The sequence below is a fragment of the Anguilla anguilla genome, chromosome 7, assembly GCF_013347855.1.
Source record: "Anguilla anguilla isolate fAngAng1 chromosome 7, fAngAng1.pri, whole genome shotgun sequence".
NCBI classification, from domain to species: Eukaryota; Metazoa; Chordata; class Actinopteri; order Anguilliformes; family Anguillidae; genus Anguilla; species Anguilla anguilla.
The window spans coordinates 4933504-4955381 of NC_049207.1; the positions used below are offsets into that span (position 1 = coordinate 4933504).

At 44.5% G+C, this 21878-nt stretch overlaps 2 protein-coding genes across 6 annotated transcripts in view; one reads left to right on the forward strand and one right to left on the reverse strand.

The window, feature by feature from the left end:
* LOC118231588 (IQ motif and SEC7 domain-containing protein 3-like) overlaps window positions 1-14508 on the reverse strand; it is a 109373-nt gene extending 94865 nt beyond the window's left edge. The window contains exon 1 of one of the 3 annotated variants that reach the window (XM_035425545.1): window positions 13794-14508. In XM_035425545.1, coding sequence (XP_035281436.1) covers window positions 13794-14311 — 518 coding nt within the window. In that variant the 5' untranslated portion in view covers window positions 14312-14508. The remainder of the gene's footprint in view (window positions 1-13793) is intronic. The other 2 variants (XM_035425548.1, XM_035425546.1) reach the window with 2 other exon arrangements.
* Window positions 14509-15316: 808 nt separating this feature from the next.
* The window catches only part of wash1 (WAS protein family homolog 1), a 38630-nt gene continuing 32068 nt past the window's right edge, over window positions 15317-21878 (forward strand). Inside the window, exons 1-2 of one of the 3 annotated variants that reach the window (XM_035425550.1) lie at window positions 15317-15389; window positions 15803-15848. In XM_035425550.1, coding sequence (XP_035281441.1) covers window positions 15841-15848 — 8 coding nt within the window. In that variant the 5' untranslated portion in view covers window positions 15317-15389; window positions 15803-15840. Of the gene's footprint in view, window positions 15390-15802; window positions 15849-19909; window positions 20032-21878 lie in introns of those variants that run through there. The other 2 variants (XM_035425549.1, XM_035425551.1) reach the window with 2 other exon arrangements.

A 21878-nucleotide genomic window follows, 5' to 3' on the forward strand; every position in this document is an offset into this window, starting at 1 on the left:
CACACACACACACACACACACGTCCATTTTATTTTATGAAAAAAAGTTTCCCCTAATTTCCACTGTGGAGGTCATACAAATACTGAGAGTTCCTGCAGGCACACTTTTATTTACTGGCATTTAGCAGGTGCTTTTATACAAACACAAGTGCAAAGATCAGTGATCGAAATGCAGTACTTCCCTAAGGAGCGAAAAGTATAGGCCCTAGAGAGAGAGCGAGTGCAAGAAGAGCAGACTCAATTGACAACTTGTCAACCACCCCATTGAACATCAAACTTAGGTACACAAGCACTGTGAGAACAAAACCACCCTAATGAGAATTAAACTTCATTAAATGAAGTTTCACAGCCCTAAAGTCAGACTGATGGGGATGACGCAAGCTCTTCTGTGTGATGAAAGCCGAGAGTTGATTGGTGACAGCATCCTCAACTGTCTGAGCTAAATATGTGAGAGGAGAGACTGGTCGGTATTTGTCAACACTAGAGGGATGAGGATTGGGTTCCTAGAGGGGGGATGGGGGGCATGAGCCTGCTTGAAGGATGAGGGAAGGCAGCTGGGGGGGGTAGTAGGGGAAGGCTTGAGAAGGACTTGAAAGATGTCAGCAACTCTCTGCTGAAAGTAGACAACAAATTCCCCCACAAAGAAGGTAGAAGGAGATGTGTCCAGGTGGGAATAGGTGTAGTACAGTTCTACACTATTTCCCCTAATGAACTGATGAACATTAACAAGACACCTGCACTAAGAATAGAATACGTCTCCACAAAAAGGTGTCATCCGCCCCCACTGAACATCAATCAACCCCCCCCCCCCCCCCCCCCCCTTTCACCCCCCAACCTCAAATCACCATAAAGATTACGGTAGGTTTTATGTGAACCGCGATATTATGAATTATTAATTGGGACTGAGGCAATAATCATAATCACGAAGGCCTGACCTTTCGTCCGGGCCGATCACAGAGGCGCTGACGCGCACCTGACACTAGAGGCAGCAGCGAGCAGCCGGCGCTCTCTCTTAACCACCTCCCCCATTCAGTTACTCTCACACCTGAGCTCCGTCCGCCCTGCACACGCACACGCACACGCGTGTTAAACTGAACGCTATAAAAACCGCACGGTGATACTCAACGAAATGAGCCTGTGATTAATTCGAGTCTCCTCTCCTGGCACCGGGAATATTTGGCTTATCTTTGGATGTGGATTTTTGGCTGTCGTCAAGTCGTTAAAACACGCAGACGTGAGTGTGACTGAGCTTGTCCTTTTTTGTAAAACACTTGTCACACCACATTAAACATTAAAATGAACAGAGACACCTGTTTGTCTCCGAGCAAAAAATTGATGTAAGCAGATAATATGGGTATTAAATCCACGGCTTAAAATTGTGTCCACTGTATTGTCTCTTATCTCTCCAGGTATTGTTCTTCTGATTCCAGTACCAAAGCATAGAAAACCTATAAGCTCCTGCCTATAAGCTTTTGCTTTTGGGCATAATAGTTTGTACTATTTCATGTTGTGGCTTCCTGTGTTTTCCCACAAATGTATCTGTTGGTATAACAACTATTTTTTTTTTTATAGAGAGGATTTCCTTCAGTTGCTTGAACCATCTTTGTGTGAATGCCTGGTTCACCTTGGTTATTTCTCAGAGAATTATTTCTCTCACAGTCATTTCTCTGGCCAGTCTGGTGTACTATTAAAGATAGCTCTAATGGGCAATAATTGATGGTACATTGATTGATTACCTCCACATAATTCTTCATTGGGGCATAGCTTTGTATAGCAGCCAAAATGTTAGAAGTATAGGAGAGTACAGTATGTGTTGGGGTGTTGCTCAGCTGAGAAGGCAAATGTTTTCTTTGACTATGATCCAATGACAAGTCCTGGATGTTTTTTTTGTTTTTGTTTTGTTTTTTTAAACCTGGCTTTTCATGACAATATTTCTAAACTAAACTGAAGGGCAGATGTTTCCTAGACCGACTAGGCAGTTTTCAAAGTCATGATGCACCAAAAAAAGGCTTCAAAATCTGTGCCAGAAATTATATGTGGAAAAAATGTTACATTTGTTCCAAACCAGTGAAGAGATCTGTGCATCCACTTCTGTATCAGTTGATATTCTCTGCCGGAGTTTCGCTTGCTGCAAAAACAGCTGACCTATTTCTTATATTCTCAGACCATTGGTGCAGCATCTTCTCATTCTTCACATTAAATAATTCATGTAGAGTGCATAATGGCCACGAAAGGTTAGAGCTTTAACAGGAAAGATGGCGCTTTTATTTAGTAAACTGCAGTCATACAAGACAAACAACCATAGAAATCGGAGCTGTCGGGTGACTGCATCACAGCCACATTAGCTTGCAGTCCCCACCTCCTCTGCAATCGTTGCCCCGTGTGATTTATAGACAAAGGAGCAAGTGAGTGCTTAACATTCATTAAAATCATAACTGCCTTTTTTTTCCGAACATATTTCTGGTCTAGGGGGAAATACGAGGTTAGAGTCAAGAGTCAGTCTGTGCTGGATTAGCTTAAGAATGGAGTCTTAAGGAAGGAAATCCATTCAGACCACTTCAGTGTGAAGCGGGAGCGTGGCTGTGTTTAATCATCCTGGCTCTCTATCCATCGGCGTTTAATCATCCTGGCTCTCCATCCATTGTCTGTTTTACTCTATTTTCGCCCGGCGATCAGTCTAAACCGAACGAGCCACCCGGTTGCCTCACAGACAGTGTAATTTAACCTGCTAGCTGTCTGCTAGGGGGGGGTAGAGGATTATCCCACTGACTGACTGCGGTAGGTGGAGCATAAACTGCTCACTCCCTGTCGTGAGCGGAATACGACTTCCTGATTGACGGAAGGGGCGGGGTTTAACATGCTGACTGAAAGGGGAGGGTTTTAACTTGATTGACTGAAGGGGTGGGGCTTAACATGTTAACTGAAAGGGGAGGGTTTTAACCTGATTGACTGAAGGGGTGGGGTTTAAACATGCTGACTGAAAGGGGGCGGGCTTTTAACCTGATTGACAGAAGGGGCGGAGTTTAACATGCTGACTGAAAGCGAAAGGTTTTCACCTGATTGACAGAAGGGGCGAGGTTTTAATATGCTGACTGAACATGCTTGCTGAGCTCAGAGAAGCGTGGGTTAGAAAGCGGTTTGAAACATAGATTTGGAAAGATCAGCCGCAGAGAGCACGAACACAAAGAGAGGACAAAGACTACGTGCCTGAGGGCCAGAGAGAAGAGAAAGAAAAAGAGAAAGAGAAAGAGAAAGAGAAAGGATACATCCATCCCCCTCCTTCTCCCCATGGCCTTTAAGCCCCAGCCTAAAATAGCTTATTCTGACTCACCCGAGTATATTATTGTGAGAGTCCCACTCAGGAAAGTCTCTCCCAGAACACAGCATTATACGGACCAGGGAGGGGGAAAAAATGCAATCACCGGATGCTCTTTGGAACAAATTTTACATAATTTGTTTGTTATTGAAGACGCTTTTTTATCAAGGTCAACTCAAAATGGAAATCATGTGATATGTTTTGTGCGAGAGTGGAGTCCTGAGCAGCGAGTGGGCCAATCCAAGCCACAGAGATCTTTCTCTTGCTCACAAACATCACTCACCGACAGGAGAATCGGCGGCGATGTGATCTATATGCCATTAAATGGGCTGTCGCAGAATAGCTACTCTCCAACACAGGAACATTTCTGGTGGCAGTACTGGAACAGAGCTTATATGAGGGACCACATGTACTCCAGAGTAAAATGTACTCTTAAGACATTTTCGGAAAAAAAAATAAAAAATCTAAATCATGTCATGTTTGGCCGAGAGAATACACAGTAAAATGTCCAGTGTTAATTCAACTCTTAACAGTGTTACTCCAACTCTTAGCTCAGTGTTAAAGCAACTCTAACAGTGTTAATTCACCACTTAACAGATTACATAATGGTCCCACCCTGGAACGTGACCGTCAGATTGAAACACTGTTAGAGTTGAATTAACACTGGACATTTTACTGTGTGAGACCCAGATGAGAACTGCATATGGAACAGGGAGCATCGACATGGCGGGGACCCCCCAGCTCAGGGTAGGGACATCCCAGAGCCCCCCCTCTTTTACAGACACGGTGTTTAGGGTTTACCAGGACTGTGCTTTAACTCACGCTTCAGTTCCCTCACACTCATCTGCACACTGAACACTGAGCACTGAGCACTGAACAGCAACAGCTGCTGAGAGTCTAAGCCGTTCCCCACTGTACCCCGGGCCTGTGTGATGCAAAACCAGGTCATCCAATCAGACGACGGATGGGGATGGGGGGGGGGGGGTGACACACCAGAGAGAGGCTTAGACGAAGGAAGTTTGCCAGAGGCGAGAGGAGCCTACGCACACTGCTTACGGCCTGCTGGGATAGATGTAGTCCTTGGCGTTGAATTAGTCAGACATGTTGTACACACCGACGCGAGTGTGCTGCACGCTCAGCAGTCCCAGCCACTCATCCCAGCCAGATGTTTCCGCCGTAATCTTCAGAGTGATGGTGAAAGTCACATGACCCGCTGACAAGCGGAAATCTCCCTGTTTGACGAATTAATCCGAACAGAGTTTTCCGGTGTTCAGGATCTGTGGCAAAGGGCAGCTAAATGACTGGACTTGGAAGGTGAGAGGCAGGAGGAGAAATTGATTGGATGTTTGCAGTCACCTTATCACCCGACTTCATGCAGCAGATGGGGTTTTGTAATTTGTCTTGGTCAAAAGTGCTTTGTGACCTCATGTTTCCTGGGAGACGGGCTGAGAACTCAGTCAAGAACAACTGTGTAGTGTCCTGGGTCTGAAGGTTATTTTAGACTGAGGGGGTCCCCCTTACTGGGACTGCACTCACGTATTGAATATACAAATTTATCCAGAAACGTACACAGTAAAATGTCCAGTGTCAATTCAACTGTAACAGTGTTCATTTAATTCAATTCTTAACAGATAACATTTGGTCCCACATTCCAGAGTGGGACCGGATGTTATTTGTTAAGTGTTGAATTAACACTGCTCGAGTTGAATTAACACTGGACATTGTACTGTGTAATATAAAATACTAAACAACAGCCCCCCCCCCCCCCCCCCACACACACACACACATGCATTTTTTATCCCCTCGCTATACATGCGGTTGTGCATCCTGTGTCACACTTTCCTCTCCCATACCCACAGCGGCAGCTGAAATGGAGAACAGGTATGTCCTGCAACAATAAGGACTGATTATTTGTAGGCCTGTGCCTCATCATTAGGAGAAACCAATGCTATAGACTACAGAGGGGTGGTGACATTCCGACACTTTATCAGTACCCATTGATGCTAACACTTTTTATCAAGAGAGTAATTATTTGCATTGTGTTCACCAGTGCCTTGCATTCGAATGGGCGACCTATAAATAGATGAAGACTTAAAAGCACAGTTTAATGCTGCAATCAAGCCAGGGTTTTTTGCAAGGAAATGCCAGCATTCTCGTTCAGGGACCGTTCCATTTAATATCCTGCATCACATACTGTAGCATCACTTGCTATTGACAGGGACAATACAAGGACAATATGTTCCAGCCTACAGCGACGGGTTTATGGTATTTGTTTTCCTGTCTGAGTAAGGTCATATGTACATGATATGCGTATTCTACGGGCTAAATCCTGACCTTTGACCTGGAGAGATTAGCACCGGGCCAAATGGCACATTTTAAAATATGGCTCTTAGCGGCAAAACATCAGCTCTCAGGGGTATTAAGCTGAATCAGGCGGCTTGAATGAGGAAAGCTCAGTTCTGAGACCTCAGCTTTCCACGCAGCCGCGTCGTCTCTGTAAAATGGCCGAACTGTTGTGGGTCGGACGTGACGCAGATCGCGTGAGACGGCCGCTGGCTCGCGGCCCGATAAGGGCGGTCAGAACCGTTCCCGTCAGGGATACGGCACCACACTCAAGGGCCAGGGCGTGAGTCACCGGCCTAAAAATACCCCTCTGGCCTTCACCTGAGATTAGCGACGCGCGCGGCTTTTGTGAAGCAACGATACGGAACGAGCGACAACAAAGCCGTTGATCATTTAACGGCAGTAAAACTGAACGTTGTCACAGCAACATGATGCTAGCCCTGCATCACCTCCAAACCAGAAATAAGTAACTTTGTAGATGTACAGTAAAGCATCAAAAGCATCTAATTGGTTCTTCCCAGAGAATGTGGCAGTGGCTCTTTCTTCCCAATTTCAAAACTAGTTTTCCTGTGGATGGCATTCTGCCTGTGCCCACATTTAGCAAATTTGGCAAAGGGCATTTATTTGATTTCAATTCAAGAGTCTGACAGGACATGGCCCCAAAGGTGTCCAGTGTGAATTTCTGCAGCTGGGAGGGAGAATCGGTTCCTCGAGTCTAATCTGTCTCTTCTGTGCTGCACCAGCGTGGAACACGCTCCCAGGGAGAGCCGTGTAATGGGCATTTTCTGAACTCCTGTTTTCAACCAGGAAGCATTTTATGACCCCAGGGTCCAGGAGAGTATGTTGTGTGCTACTTCCTCCATTTTAGCAATCCTTCTTCTTGAAATCAGCAGATGTGGTGTAAGGAAGCATGTGATTTGGTTCACCAATATTAGCAGGCCTTGGTTCTTGGTACTTATATTACTTATACTAGGTATGCTTATATTCCTTCTCTGACCAGAGAGGCACTCATCCTAGCCAGAGTCTGCCGGCAACACAGGCTAGGGGACAGTCATTAAACTCCAGACACAGACACTTTTCATGTGTTTCCGGTTTAATGAGCCTGTCTGTCGCCTTCTGCGATGAGCACAGCTCAGATGTGAGGGTCACAGCAGCTCAGCACTCCCCCTCTTGTTCACTGACTCCAGCTCAGTTTAGCTTGTTTGTGATGTCACACTGCAGGTTCCTTATTCTGCTCGGGATTGAGCGGACCGTCCAATCAAAAGGAAAGGCATCACATCGACAAAAAAAAAAAAAAAAAAACAAGCTTAAAAGCTTTTTTTTCCTCTCTCTCTCAGATTCCTGCTTCAAAGCGGTCCGTCCCGTGATCCTGATGCTGGCAGTCATAATTGGGTCAGTCCCCTATCCTCCTGTTTTTCTTTCTTTTTTTTCTTTTTCTTTTTTTTTTTTTTACAGTTCCGCATCCCTCTTCAAAAGCTGAGCTGAAAGCAGGCAGGTTTCTCAGGCAATGTCTGTCCCTGATACTTGTCTTCCCGCACTGTCCCTAAGCCTTCATTAAAATACAGAGCGTTAGCACGGAGGCAAGGGGAGAAATGGTGACAGTTCAAAAAATGAGAGGCTCGTAAAAAGCTCAAAACGAGCTGTTGCAAAAACAGAAGTGTGAAACGAACAGTGATGTAGCGTTTGAAATAGGCCTGCTGGTGGTTTAATTACGAAGACGTGTTGAAAAAAAGTGTTCCAACGGCAAACGGAATCACCCGAAAACATTCCACATTCCACAACCTGTCTGCGGAGGGTGCGATGCCTTCCGTTTCAGCATCGACGAGCAAACAGTCACGCTTGGAAATGCCTTTAAAGGTTCCCTGAAATCAAAATCCCCCAGGGCGAGGGGGGTTTCCGAAAATCGTCATAAAGATTCCTGTAAACAAAGCTATGGTACAATAATAACAGTGGAGTAAACAAGCGAGGATTGTGCATAGCGACACCCTACAATCTGTAATCTTCGAAATGACAGATACTCTGCTCTGCTATACTGTCATCGCACATAAAATGAAGCCATAATAAAAATGAAAAGGTAATAAAATGGAATATCCGGCGTGCGTGTGGTAGATGGCCTGCGACGTTCTGATTAATTTCTTCTGACAGCCGTTGAATTGTTTTTTTTTTTTGTTTTTTTCCATCTACTAGAAAATATGGGCAGGAACGATAACTCATCATTTCCTGTTCCACAAGGCAAAATCAAGTGCCTGTCAGTCAGATTGAATTGTATCTGCGAAAATAAAGCAGAACAAAAATGTAAATTTGATAGCACGCTCCTCACCAGCCAAATTTTTTGTATACATCTTCCAGGCAGAGTGCCACATTTCATACTTCTAATGATATAAAGGATATAAACTGGAGTAGATGCCTACCTTCTACCATTAGCATCGCAGAAAGCAGATGGAAATACAATACGGCGAATTCAAAAGTAAATAAATTCTCTGGCACTTGTGCTGCATCAGGGAATGCATAATTTACCAATGAAAAATTATGCATCAAAGGGATTTGATCTCCACCCAGTAATCCAGAATTAACACACTAACGACCCTCGGCAACAAGCAAGACACTCCCATTTAGTGCTGCGTGCATGCATGATGTTAATTCCAGTTTAATGTGTGGGCATACACTGGTGTGTGTGTGTGTGCGCGTGTGTGTGCATGTATGTGTGTGCGAGTGTGTGTATGAGTTCGCACACATGCGTGTAAGTGTGTGTTTGTGTGTGCGTGCGTGTGAATGTGTGCGCACACGTGCGTGTAAGTGCGTGTATGTGTAATTTTCGTTCCTGTTGGGGTGGATGTGAGATGGGGGTAAATGGGCGGGGGGGGGGGCATGAAGCGCTGGGCCAAAACATTATTTATGCCGTCAGAGATTTCCTTTAAAGGTGCCTTGGGATGTTCTATCTCAAAAAAACAACAACAACCACAACAAAAAAGCAAGAGACATCCTTCCTGTGGCCGATCCTGTGATCTGTGTACACTTCACCCAATTAAAAACGCTCCCCAGTTCATTGCCAAATATGCATTGATTTTTTTCTCTCCAAAACAATCTCAATCTCCAAACCTCAGGCTCCAATTAGATATGTCTGATTAATGGCGTCTGTGGGGCAAAGCACTCACTGTTTCAGAGAAAGGCCCCGGGTGCCCTTTAACGAGGGAAGGACGGCAATAGATCAGCCGCGGGGAAGATCTGCGCCGCGGTTCGCTTCTTATTTCATCCCCACTGACCCTTCAAGGTTCTCTTTTTGCTTTCAGCACGGACACTACTGTGGCACTCTCTGCATCAGAGTGATCATCTTCCGAAAGGGCTGTTCTCTCAGGCCATTCATTCCTGAGGAAGCGCTTTGTTTTCATCCAAGACAACTTCTCCGCGAGTGAAGACGGTAGTAGCGCTTCAAACGTGTTCCGGTAAAAAAGCGATGCCAGGATTTACTGCGTTTTAACTGGCTTCGGCCGCCGCGAGTCTGACTCCAACCGACCAACCGGAGGAGACGTAGAGCTCCGGATGATGCCGTGTCTCAGTAATGGGGCTGACAGCCGCCAGTCCTGATTCGCCGAGGGAGAGAACCGGCGCGCCGTGATCAGGCACGCTAATGACGGAGTTTTGACGGAGACGCGGTGTTCCCCTCGGTCACAGAACGGTGTTCTCATCCTTTGTTCCATCTCACTCCGATTAACCGAGCGCCTGGACGTCATTGCAGTGCACGGAACTCCTGTGTGTGAATGAGTGAATTCATCGTACAGAACTTTGGTATGGTTGTAGTTGCTGGAAAAAATAATGCATTAATGCAGTTCCATTCACCATTTAATGTCTAAAGAGGACTCACATGGATGCCTCAGCTAGGCACAACCGATAATGAGTTGCAATTTCTCTCCAAAATAGCGGTATCCTTGCCAGACAGTGGACAGGCAGAGCCCCTCAGTCAAGGCAACACCTCTAATGGGATTTAACCCTTTGAACAGCATGTTTTTTTTCAGAGTTAGTCAGTCAGTGTTAGTGTTCAGTGTTCTAGAACTCCATTTCCACTTTCGATTACCAGTAGTGATTGTGACATCAGCATTGTTCAGTTAAGAACGTTCCAACGCACATATTTGTGATCTCACACCTTAAAGGGTTAAATACCCAGTGGCTAGGAGGGTGGAAAAAAAGAGGAAGGTTCTTGTCATGCTTCCTTTTCACTTTGAAGTCTGCTGGCAGGCCAGAGCCCTCCCTTCCTCCTTGAGCATGGTGCCAACGCCGCCTGTGACTGCTTTAACATTTGCCTCCAACTGCGGGCAAATTGCATACCTGGCATCGCAGGGTCTTGCAGATGTTCCGCTAATCTCCTCTCAAGTGGTGCCAGACTTTAAAATAAGCATGCGTGCACCTCCAAAGTCTCAAGTGCACCAAAGCTGATGTGCCAGTCTATTATTTAGTGCCTCTGCGCCGGAAACAAGGCTCATGGTGCATGGTGATTCAGTCTTTTAAGCATGGTGAGCTGAGCCTGGCACATGTTTCCCTGTTACGGTAAAGTGCTATTTCTGGCTCCTGACAGATGAACCAAAGGGCCCAACCCCAATTTGACAGGAGAATTAGAGAGGCCAGAACTGCAATGAGCAGGACGAGAGCACATACATGGCACTGAGGCAACAACAATGTGCTTGGGCCCACTGAACCCCCCCCCCCCCCCCCCCCCCCACCATTCCCTTGGCTAAGTTCCCACAGGGCCTTGTGTTATTGGTTATGAGCCTCAAGCTGACATTATCACAGGCCTTGGCCTGGCACAATCCCTGTGGAGTCTGTGTTTCAGTTACAGCGCCAAATCAGGTGCAAACGAAATGCTGACACACCCGCCCCAGAGGGCCTATGGCCTGTTCGTCACGCATCCCTTGTGAGGTCATGACTGGAGGAGCAGACGAGGAACGCTCTCATTGGCTGCAGCTACGAGGGCACATTCACAGTGCTACAGGTCGTGTCATAGCATAGAAACAATTGTCGCGGATAATATCTGCGATGCTTGGCAAATGCTTTACTTTTGCGTGAAGCTAAATAAATCTTTGAAGCTGAAAACAGACGCAAATAGCTTGCGGGTTCATTGTAAACCACATATGTTTCCCTGGATGAGGACGTGCGTGCAAAAGAAAATTACCAACGAAAAGGCGGGAGTGGAGTAATCCTTCGTTTCAGACAAGATGTGCTCTGAGCTATTTCCCTGCCGCTGCCGCAAAAGAAATAAATAATCCCAACCTCGCAGTAACGCAGAGCCAGAAGCCTCCGGGGGCGGATAGCCCTGTACTTAAGGAAAGCAATCTGCGATGATCAAATTATTTTTCACGGACCATTGGAGCAGGAGTCAGATTCCCATCAAAGCGAGCCCTCCTCGGGAAGCCCTCGCTGGTATTTTGGAGACCGCTAAGCCCGCTGGATCCCTGAACAGTACGTGGCATCCGTGTGTTTGTCTTCCTCCCTAATAGATACGTAATCAGACCTCAGGGACCCAAAACCGGGGAATGCCATCGTTTAAAAAAAAATTTAAAAATGTTTTACTCCTTCTTGGAAGAATCAATATGCTGAAAGCAAATTAAAAATGCTTTTTTTTTTACGAAGTGTAATTGTTTAATATTTTGCAGGAGGCTGTTGAGTCCTCCATTGCTCGCACTCTAGCCTACTCTTTGACACAGTTGGGGTTAGAGACTGGAGCGAATGGAGACTGCAGTCTACAGCACCACGGACAGCTCCCAGAGGCCTTCAGAGGCTATTTAGTGTCATGACTATTGACTTCAAAAAAATTAAAAGGGCCAAGTTACTTCAATTAATGTAGGAATACTTGGATATCACCTCCTTTTAGTCTATTCCAGAAGACAACTGAGCAGCAGAGTCACAACACAGCATTATTTTATTTAATTGAAAAACATTTATTTGATAAACTTTTGACAAATTTGGGAAGTGCATTCAGCCAACGGTATTGTACTTTTGTTGTCGTTGTTACCATAGTGATCTCCACGTCAAGACACCACGTGCTCACAACACTCTGCCTCTCTCCGGAGACAGTTTTTTTTATTATCAAACAATCTCTGCTCTCTCCATCTGGCGTCACTGCCCAGCGATTCCTGTTTATATTGTTGGAAACTGCAAGCCTGCTACAACCCTGCTACAAGCCGATCGATTCCCGACGTCCGCCCGCCCGCTCCGACACTTTCATTCAGCCATTAAGTATTTACTACAGCGGGCAGCGAAAACGGCGCAGGATTTAACTCACCGGGAGAAATCGATTCATCGCCAGCTTAATACAAACCTTTTCGATAAGCTCATTGCATTCACATTCTTAAAATGCAGACCTCTTTCTGTGCACGCTGTTGTACTGATTGCATTCGTGACTAAACAGTTTCAGTCATCATATCACATGAATGGCCACTGCAGTTACAATGTTGAAGGCGCGCGCATGGCCAAAACCGAGGACACAGTTAAGTTTTGAGCCCATCAACAGCATTCCACAAATGGTAGTAACCGTAAATGGAAAAGGGAGGGGGGGGTGTGGACACTCATACCTGACAAAAAAAAATCAATCCCCTGACATGTAGTCTATCTGCGTGTCGTGCAGCCTTTCCCCTGCGCGAGACTATTCGAAGCGGTGGAATCCCGTGGAGACTCCCGCTGGGAGCGCAGCTAATGATCTCTCCCTGAATATCACCCATCAGCGCAGGAGTGTACTGCATCATCACCCACCGAGCGAAAAGCTGCGGCTCAGCCCCTCACAACGGACCTGGCTAACAAGACAAGGCTCCTCACTTCATTACGCCATTCACTGCAGCTTCAGTTTTTTTTTTTGTTTTTTTTTGTACTTTTTTTTCAAAATGCAGAGGACAAACCCCACGAGCGCAGGCATGATATGTTTAGCTTTGACTAGCAAGCACACAGCTGGATTATCGAAGGCGGGAAATAGTCCTCCGGTGCGTCGTGTTTATATCCAAATCGTGACGCAGTCGTTGAAATTTTTTCCGCACATGGATTTTCGCGTCCTGATGTTGATCTGCAGCCTCATTTCCAGTTCCTAACGGCGTAAATTGCTAGTTCATAAAATATTCCCCATACTGACAGCAGAGCTATTTTAAGGAGAGGAATGGGCTACTTATATTCAAGCAGACTCGCAAGCGGGTTTTTTTAAAGTCACTTAGGCTAGCTCTTATAAAGTGGCCTGTTCGCACCCTATTCCTGCTGATATTGTCATTTCAGAAAAAAAGTATTAAAGCTTGATTAGTAGAATTTCACGTCAGAGTAATTGAGGTTAACATGTTTTATTTATACTTTTATGCAGCTTTTTTGAATGCACATACATTCTTGTTAAGTGTTGCAATGAATCCATGAATATACAGTTTATGTTTATCTTATAATGATTTTGTAATGCTATAGTGGAACTTTATTTTTTGCTATGTTACATATAACCTGCATACAAGTGCGGTATAAGGGATGGAATATGATTTGACAAAGCTATTTGTGTCTAGCCTTAATACAATTGGTTTAGCTTTGGCGCTGAAGAAAAACATTTCCCATTTTAGCTCCAGAAAGGTCTAACTGATCCAACGGAGTGCTTCTGGAATCCGGCTCTATGATGATCAATGGCAGAGCTATCCCATTTGTTTCCACCACACCGCACTAGCTCAGGAAAATAATTATGTTATCCTAGCTCTATAAATGAACGAAGTGACGCAATGATATGATAATCTATACATATGTCAAATTAATAAATCGGTGAGTAACATGTTTTCAGTGCTCTAAAAATGCCATTACATCAAGCAAGAGTTTCTTTTCGTTTCTGCTGTATGGTGCACAGCCAACAGAAATAAACACAGCTCACGTGAGTCTTATTATGAGCACGTTCTTCAGGTAAAATCGAGGCGTTAAAATACATTTCATCACTATGCCCAAATGAGCAATAATCATCATGTAATCGTTGCGCAAGTACAACTTTTATACTTTCATAAAGCAGATAAGATGCTAATCCGCCAACCTCTTCAAAGTGGTATAATTCGAACAGAGACCTAGTCTCAAATATTCAAACTGGAAATATGCATGACCTTTAAAAAATAATAATAACTTCAGAGAAAAATTAAGCCGCTTACTCTGCTTTCCTGGTAAGTCCCACCGACCTACAGAGTGTCGTTGGCGTCTGCGGTACCAGGGACTTGCAGCTGGGGCTCTTTTTGTCCTCCTCGGCGGACTCGGGGCTTGATTTCCCCGGCTGCGCGGACGGAGGGGAGGTGGGCACCAGCTGCAGCTGCTGCGGCTGATGAGTTGGTGGCGGAGGCGGCGGTTGCTGTGGCTGTGCCGGCAGATTTTTCACCTGCTGCGGAGGATGACCCGACTGGGTCGCGGTTTTATTCGCGGGGTGCTGATGCGCGAGGACAGGCGGCTGCGGGCTGGAGCTCGGCGGGGAAGGGTGATGGTGATGGTGGTAGTGATGCGCCGGGTGCGGGTCCTTCAGCTGCCGGTTCTCGCCAATTAGGTCTTCCACCTTCCTTTCCAGCTCGTCTATCCGCTGCCTCTGCGTCTGGATCAAACTCTGCTGGTTCTGAACGATGGTCGTCAGTTCTTTCAGATAGAGGACAGCTTTCATTGGATTATCTAACAGGCTCTCCATGCCTGTTATTCGAGGGTTTAACGTGTTATTGAAATCTGTGTTTTTTGTTCGCCACTCGTCGTCTATGTGTGGAGTGGATCGAAGATGCTCTCCGCGACTGCCAGACGTCTCTCTGTGCGAAGGCGCTGGAGTACCCTGGTCCCTCTCCTTGCCTACGCGGTGAAGACGATGGAAATGGTACTGATGCGAGAGATCAACACAAGACCGGATTGGATGACGGGCTGAAGGAGAGGGATGATGTCAACACGTACAATAGTGCGGTCAGCCTGCGTAAAGTCGTTAACCCTTTCAGCTCCGGCATTCCTTTTAAAAAGTTGCCATTGTGTATAGCACCCATTGTTGAGCATTTTCACTTATTGCAGATCAGTCGCAGTCGTACAATGACTGCAAAATGGCCTGTGTTTATATAAATTAAAATGCAACCTTAAAGGTGGAATGGAGTATCAAGTGAAAAAAGACAGCACTATGTGCGATTCGACAGGACCGTGATGTGGAGGAGAACTAGGAAGAACAGCTGTGCCTATTTGGGTTTAGTGGAGACATAAGACCATTACTGAGCCATAATTGGGCTGCTGATGTTAATGCAGTATCAAAATAACTGCCGTGGAACATAACGTTGAATTAACTGGCATCTGACATAGCACTGAAATCAGCTGTGGCAAACATAACACTGAGATAACTGTTTCCTTTCCTAACACTGAAACAGTGGGTGTCCAGATAGCAATGCGATAAATGCCGTCAGTTTTACAGTGAAGTAATTGGTGTTGAACACTGAAATAACTGCTGCTACAACACTGAAATAACTGCAGTTTAACACAAGCAGAAAAAAACTGCTTCTCGTATGAGGGTAATGGAATGTGACAAAACGCCAACCACCCATGTATAATATTTGCTGTACTTTTAAATAATACTGTATTCATTGGTAGCTAAGATGACATCTAAGGACATCTAACATATTGTAAAATGGAAATGTTCTGTTTAACACAGGACTGAACAAACTGGGGTCTGATATTCAACTGTAACCTGCTGCTGATTCAGACAGACAAGTAATTAAAAACATGGAAGGATCTGTCTCACTGTAAGTGCTTTATTCTTCTTCTTCTTCTTCTTCTTATTATTATTATTATTATTATCATCATCATCATCATCATCATCATTGTTGTAGATATAGTACTATTGCAAATTATTATTACAGTATTATGGGTGTAAGGCATCAGCCTTCAGTTTTGAGAGTGAAATCAGTCTCTGGAAAGCTGCATTGAATGTGCCTGTCCTCAGTGTTTGATGTTGTTTACCTCGCATGCCAAAACTGCAAGTTGCCTCATGCCAGGTCTGAACAGACACTACTATAAGCTTGTCTGTTGTTATCTATTGTCATCTGTAATTGTCCCAGCCTTTGCCCTAGTGGACGGCCATTATGTGCCAGCATATTAGCCAAAGAAAGGATGTTCTTGTTTGTCTGAAAAGTCTGTTTGTGCCTTCCTTCTTTAGAACCTACCACTGGCAAGGGGAGAAGCCTGCAAAGGGACATGAAAAGGTAGTCAAGCTGCGATTTCTTGCTGTGTTGAGAGCCAAGCTCCTGCCGAGAACTGGTGTGCACTGAAAGATATTAATGTGTTCACAGTCCCCTATTACTGATTATGTCGCAAGCGTGCGTGCATGCACACACACATGCACGCGTGCACAGACACAAACACACGCACGCACACACACACACAGTCACACAAACATACGCAAACACATACAGACCTAATGATCATGCATACAGTATGTACACAGACACACACACACTCATAAACATGCACACACACAGACAACATACAGACATGCACACACACACACACACACACACACACACACACACACACATAAACATGCACATACACACAGACAACATACAGACATGCACACACACACACACACACACACACATAAACATGCACATACACACAAACAACATGCAGGCATGCACACATGAATCCCTGTGCACACACACACACACACACACACTGCAGATCAGAATTCCTAGGGCGGGGGAAGGGACACACATAAACGCCACAAGAAGTAAAAACTATTGACTTCTCTCCCTGGGCAAGGGCAGTGTAGGCATTAGTGCTCTCAGCAAAGGTCCGTGATTTACTGAAGACCATATGATAGATCATACCAAGAGTACACTGGATGGCCTGGATCTTATATAAGAAGCAATATTCTCTTGACATAATCTTGCCACTGGCTAAAGCAAGCCGGAAGGCTTGCTTTGTACCTCAGTATCTTTAAGACACATATTCCCATGAGAGTTAAAGAATGAACCACTTGGTGGTAAAAGTGAAAATTCAGTACAGAAAAGGTCAAGAGGCAAAATTGCGGATTACATACTTACAGTGTTTAAATATGGAGTGTTCATTAAAAGGATATACTTTTCTTTGTACAGGATTAATTTACTTGTAATCGTGTTCATAATTAGGCAGGGATTTAATTCTGCAGTTACTGCTGTGTGGTTCTTTCCTATATGTGGAATGAAAACACACTGAACGTGAGCACACTTGGATTCTGCCACTTAACAGGACTGCCTAATCACAGTGCGCATTTTTTGCCCAATCCAACTGTGCAAGGCAAACCTGAGGGCCCGTCCTCTGAGAGCACCCCCCACCCCCCCCACCCCCCCCCCCCCCAAAAAAAATGTTATCACTTGTTATCAGAGCTCTGTAAATCCCGAGTGATTTGATGGTTGAGTGGTTTAACCACCATGCCAGCCTCTGTGGTACGGGCCAATGCCATTGGCCCTCAGATAGAATCACATCCATCATCCCGGCTCTGCTTGCTGTCTGACTATCAAGCAGCTTCTATCTGCCATCTGACGGGTGTCAGCTTTGGCCTGGGGTGAGGGGCATTCAGGAAGGGATGGCACTTGTAATTGAGGTCTGCATTTTGCAGTGAACTCCAAAAGCACAGATCCTCGATGATTGCGGGGTTAATATGTTCAGCTCTCTCAGGCATCACCCAGGAATGGCAGATACAGATTTTTATCCTGACTCTCCCATCAATCTGCCAGTTGATGTTGTTTCCTTGGATGGATGGACCTCTGCTTACAATAATTCATCATTTCACTGTTTGGTTCAATAGAATGAACCAAAATGGCAGCTAGTGATTTTATTTATTTATTTATTTATTTTTAGTGGGAGAAGGGAAGAGACCAAGGTGTTAACTAATTCAGTGTTTAGTTAAATATTTATATATATGGATTGGTCCATCAATTATTTTTGTGGTGGACATAAAGACAAATACTCCAGGCACTGTGAGATGGCCCTGTGGCTTTGACAAACAGTACCCTATATAACCACTAGATGGTGTGAAGACCAGAAAGGTAGTCACAGCCACTGCACAATGCTTGATCAGATCCTGCTTGCCAGATTTACTTTGCACCTGTTCAACAAGAGCCATTTGGTGTAATGGTTGGAGTAGATGGTGAAAAGAGTTAGCATGGTAGTTAATTGACACTTCATACTGAGAAATATACCCGTGCTTTAGGGAATGGAGCATACGTGCCTGTAGTCATGGGTGATGTTACTGCGGGCTGAAGACGTCTCCTATATGTACTGTACAGGGCTAGAAAGACCTCCTGCTGTTTCTCCTGCTATTTAAACACAGGGGACTGAAAGCCGAACTGACACCGTGCCAAATCCATCTCCTTTGAAATTTATATTTAAACTAATCCCTCCGACACAGGTGTGCCCACATCTAGTTTCTGCTGCCAATCCATTCCCTCATTCGATTTTCCATTACCGCTGTCAGATCAAGCCAGGAAGTGGCCATGGCACAATCCATGCACTCCTAAGAAGATTGCCTGCCGATATCACTGCCCAATGCTTGCCAACCAAATAAAGGCCATTCCAAATGAGCTTGATTTTAATAAAGGCCGGGTCTATATTTACAACCGTGCGCGATGCTTTGGAAGCAAAACGACACGGCAAGATGACGTGTTTATATTTAGACAAAGGGGAACGTTTCCTCCTCCATATACGTCTCTTAAACTAATGGAAGCAACAGACATAAAACACTGTGGATGCATTCCTCCCAGCCTCGAGGCAAACACCTTCCACACCAATGAATAAATGCATAAGAAATCTCCCTCAAGATTTCTCTGTTTGAAGTTTTCTATTTTTACGCCCGTATTATCAGAGGACTGGGGAGATGCAGACGGTATAGAAAATGAGTGCTTTTATGCACGCACTGAAACAGGGGGGGAAAAACATTGTCCCTCTGTCTCTATAACTCTCCATAGGTAAATTGGGCCGCATCAGGCACATTGAAATCTGGCAGCTGTGAATCAGCATAAGCTATTTCTTTTTCGTTTATTTTGCAACTGCGGTATGTCAGTGTTCATGTTTGTCAAGAGGATGTAAAATTTTTATACGCAGCGCGCTTCATTCGTGATGTCACAAGGGGAGACGAACTGTCCAAGCGAAAACAGATGATCACTCTTGATGGCAGAGTCAGATGCCTGTTTATTGCTTTTTGCATCCTGTCACAGAAATGAAAAGAAAATTATTTAATTGCTACATTACTTGTTCTGAGCAAGCATTCCTGTATTTAAATGGGTCTTCTCATCATGCCTGTTCAAATGGGAGGTAATTAATTTCTGCATCTAATAATGCAAATGCATTCTCATCACAGGCCTGGCCTTAACTAAGCAGAACATGAGATAATTTGGTGAAACAGAGCGTAAAAACATATTTACAGCAGAGTAAATCATAGGCTAAGACAGGAAATTTTTTCCCCCTAAAATCCATTTTAAAACGAATGCACACAATGCCTGTTGCCGATTCAGAAGGGCAAAGCTCTCAAAAATGTATGTGACCTGGAAACTCGAAGACTATTGAGAAGAAACAAAAAACAGTCCTGTTCCCCATTACATATTCTCAATATCAATGCAAAAAAAACAAAAAACAAACAAAAAAAAAACAAGAACAGTAAGACTGGTTTTGGGTGAATTTCAACTGCGCATCCTCTTGAGTTCTTGGTGCTCAATCTTACTTCAGAAATACACTTGACAAGGTCGCTGCTTTTCAATAAAACATGAACAAGACAACTGCAAAGATGGCTGACTGTTGCATACTTAAGTAACAAGGCAGGAGAGGCTGTGCTGTATTGTGAGTATAGTCGCGAATGAAGGGAGTTACATATTGCCGTACAAAAATATTCTGCAATAAATTGAGTAATACGTTTGAATAAATGGCACTCCATGTATAATATTAATACTGATCAAATTTAAAACTGAGCAACAGGCTCCAATTTGGTGAAAGCGTGGACAAAATGGCTTCTAAAACTATCCATTTGGTTGATAATGAAGAATCAAAAGACAAAGAAAATGATATGTCAAGCTTGCCTGTTAAAACAAATCAACATGTGTTGGGAACTATGGGATTGCAATTGTGGTTGGAACGAAAACCAACATACACAGAGTTTGAAAACCACTGGTCCGATACATAAGCAACATTTTCTCAGGTATCCCGACAGGGACTGAAAAGAAAACATAAATTCGATTGTAATTCAAAGGGACAGCATACGCAATCTTGTCTTTACAATAGAATTAGCCGAAACATGTAAGGCGGTAGGACCTCGCGGAAATACGCGTGAACACTGGGTATTGGAGCGCGTGAGAGGAAGAAGTTACACGCACGTAAACATAGTGGCTAGATACGTTTACTGTAAATGGTCAGGTAAGCGGCCTTTGTCGGTTTTGGGGTTTTTATTATTCATAGTTAAGTGACAAATACGACGTGTAACCTGTGTGGTTAGCTTTCTTGCAGCACGTTTGGGTATTTAGCGCTACGTAGTGTCATGGGCCTTGATGAAACTAGACCAGGGAATGTCCCTGCATCGTCTGCGGGGCTACAATGAGCACGGGACAGTTCCATTCAATGATGGAAGGGACTGCTGCAAAATGTAATACTTATGTGATATGTACAGAGCATGACTGAACGAGTTTGAAGCAAAAAACACCCATATTTCAGTGAATTAGCTCGCGATCTGTCCTGCTAGGGATGTCGGTTTTTGGTGTAGTTGTGGTAATATTGTTAGCTAGCTGGCTAGGTGTCTAGCTTGTGGAGGTTGCTATAAGCACACATGCCAGACCAAAAAATTGACAAAAATTAAGAGAAATGTAACACAAATTCTGCTGCGCGTTCGCTCAATATTTTCTAGATGTGTTTATTTAGGAAGATAAAGTACACGTAGTTAGCTATGTTGTATGTAGTGTCACCAGCTGTAGGCTAATTGAATTTTTGTAGACGTTTGGTTTCTGGCGGTGACAGTCATGTGACCCAGTGAAAGGACACCGGTCATATTAGTCTAATTACTCTCTAAGAAGAAGCATTATTTAGTTTTCAGCAGTTCAAATAAATGTCAAGCTTTTTCCCGTCTCTGTACCCTGAATTTCGCTTTATGGGGCGCAGCAAGTTACACTCTTCAGCAAACCACAGAGCCGCAAGTTTTTAACGACATTGCGTTTGGCATGCCGTCATGGTAGCCTAATAGTTTTGTTTACTGTTCATGTTTGAAGCTAAAATGTGGCCATTCCATACCCGGTTTGCATAAGATTGCGCAAAGCGGTAACATTCGTTGCACTTTCTGCTTGTACTTCCTGCTCCTTGCCAAAGACAGACATCTCTTGATTCTTTCGTATCATTTTATTTTCATGATTGTCAAATGGTGATGGTCTCCTGACAGGATCACGGGTAGTACTCTGTCAGGCCTCTTCTGAATGAAATGGCTGTTATACACGAAATGCGCTTTTTTCCTGTGAACGTTTTGTCTGTGCTGTTGCCAAGTGAACCATCCTCACCTCATGTGACACTCAGCTAGTTTGAAGTTTGAACCTCTTCCTGTAGTTCCCCCTATACAGTGGGCTTCAGTGGATTTAAAGAGACAACCCCCCAATTTATAAACGAACGTTACTGTGGAAAGATCCACTCCGTTCCAGGCTTGTCAGTATGTGTTGCACTTCCTTGTCGTTATCTTATCTGTGCAGTGCTGTGTTTATTTGCCTGTTTGCTGGGATGGTACCTTCATTCAGACAGGATAACTTGGCAATGCTCTCTGTGCCTGTTGCGTAAATTCTCTTTAAAGGTGTTGTAAATGCCATAGGAGTATGGGCCTCCTTTTTTCAGATTTAACCAAATAATCCTGTTTGGTTGTGCGACCATGTAGCAGTTCCATTATTTTAAGGAATTGAGACTAGTCTGTTTTATCTTTTCCTCTTTTTAGAAATGGTTACCTATACTGTATATAGATCCAAGGGTGTAGGTTAATTTTCTCCCAGCTTCAGTTTCTTTTCTGAGCACTGTTTGTTGTTTGTTCAGTCGAGCAGAACTGTGTAGCCTAGCATCTCAGCACAAGGCAGTGTGGGATTGTGGGAGCCTCCAGTGGAGGAGGAGCTTGTTTTCTTTCCTCAGCGCTGCCCCCCGGAGGTGCACTGTTTTTGCGTGTTTGTTTATCCTTTGAAAGTTTGCCAACTCGAATGGGATGTATATGGGATGAGAATTGCACTTGTCTTTGTTTTGTACGG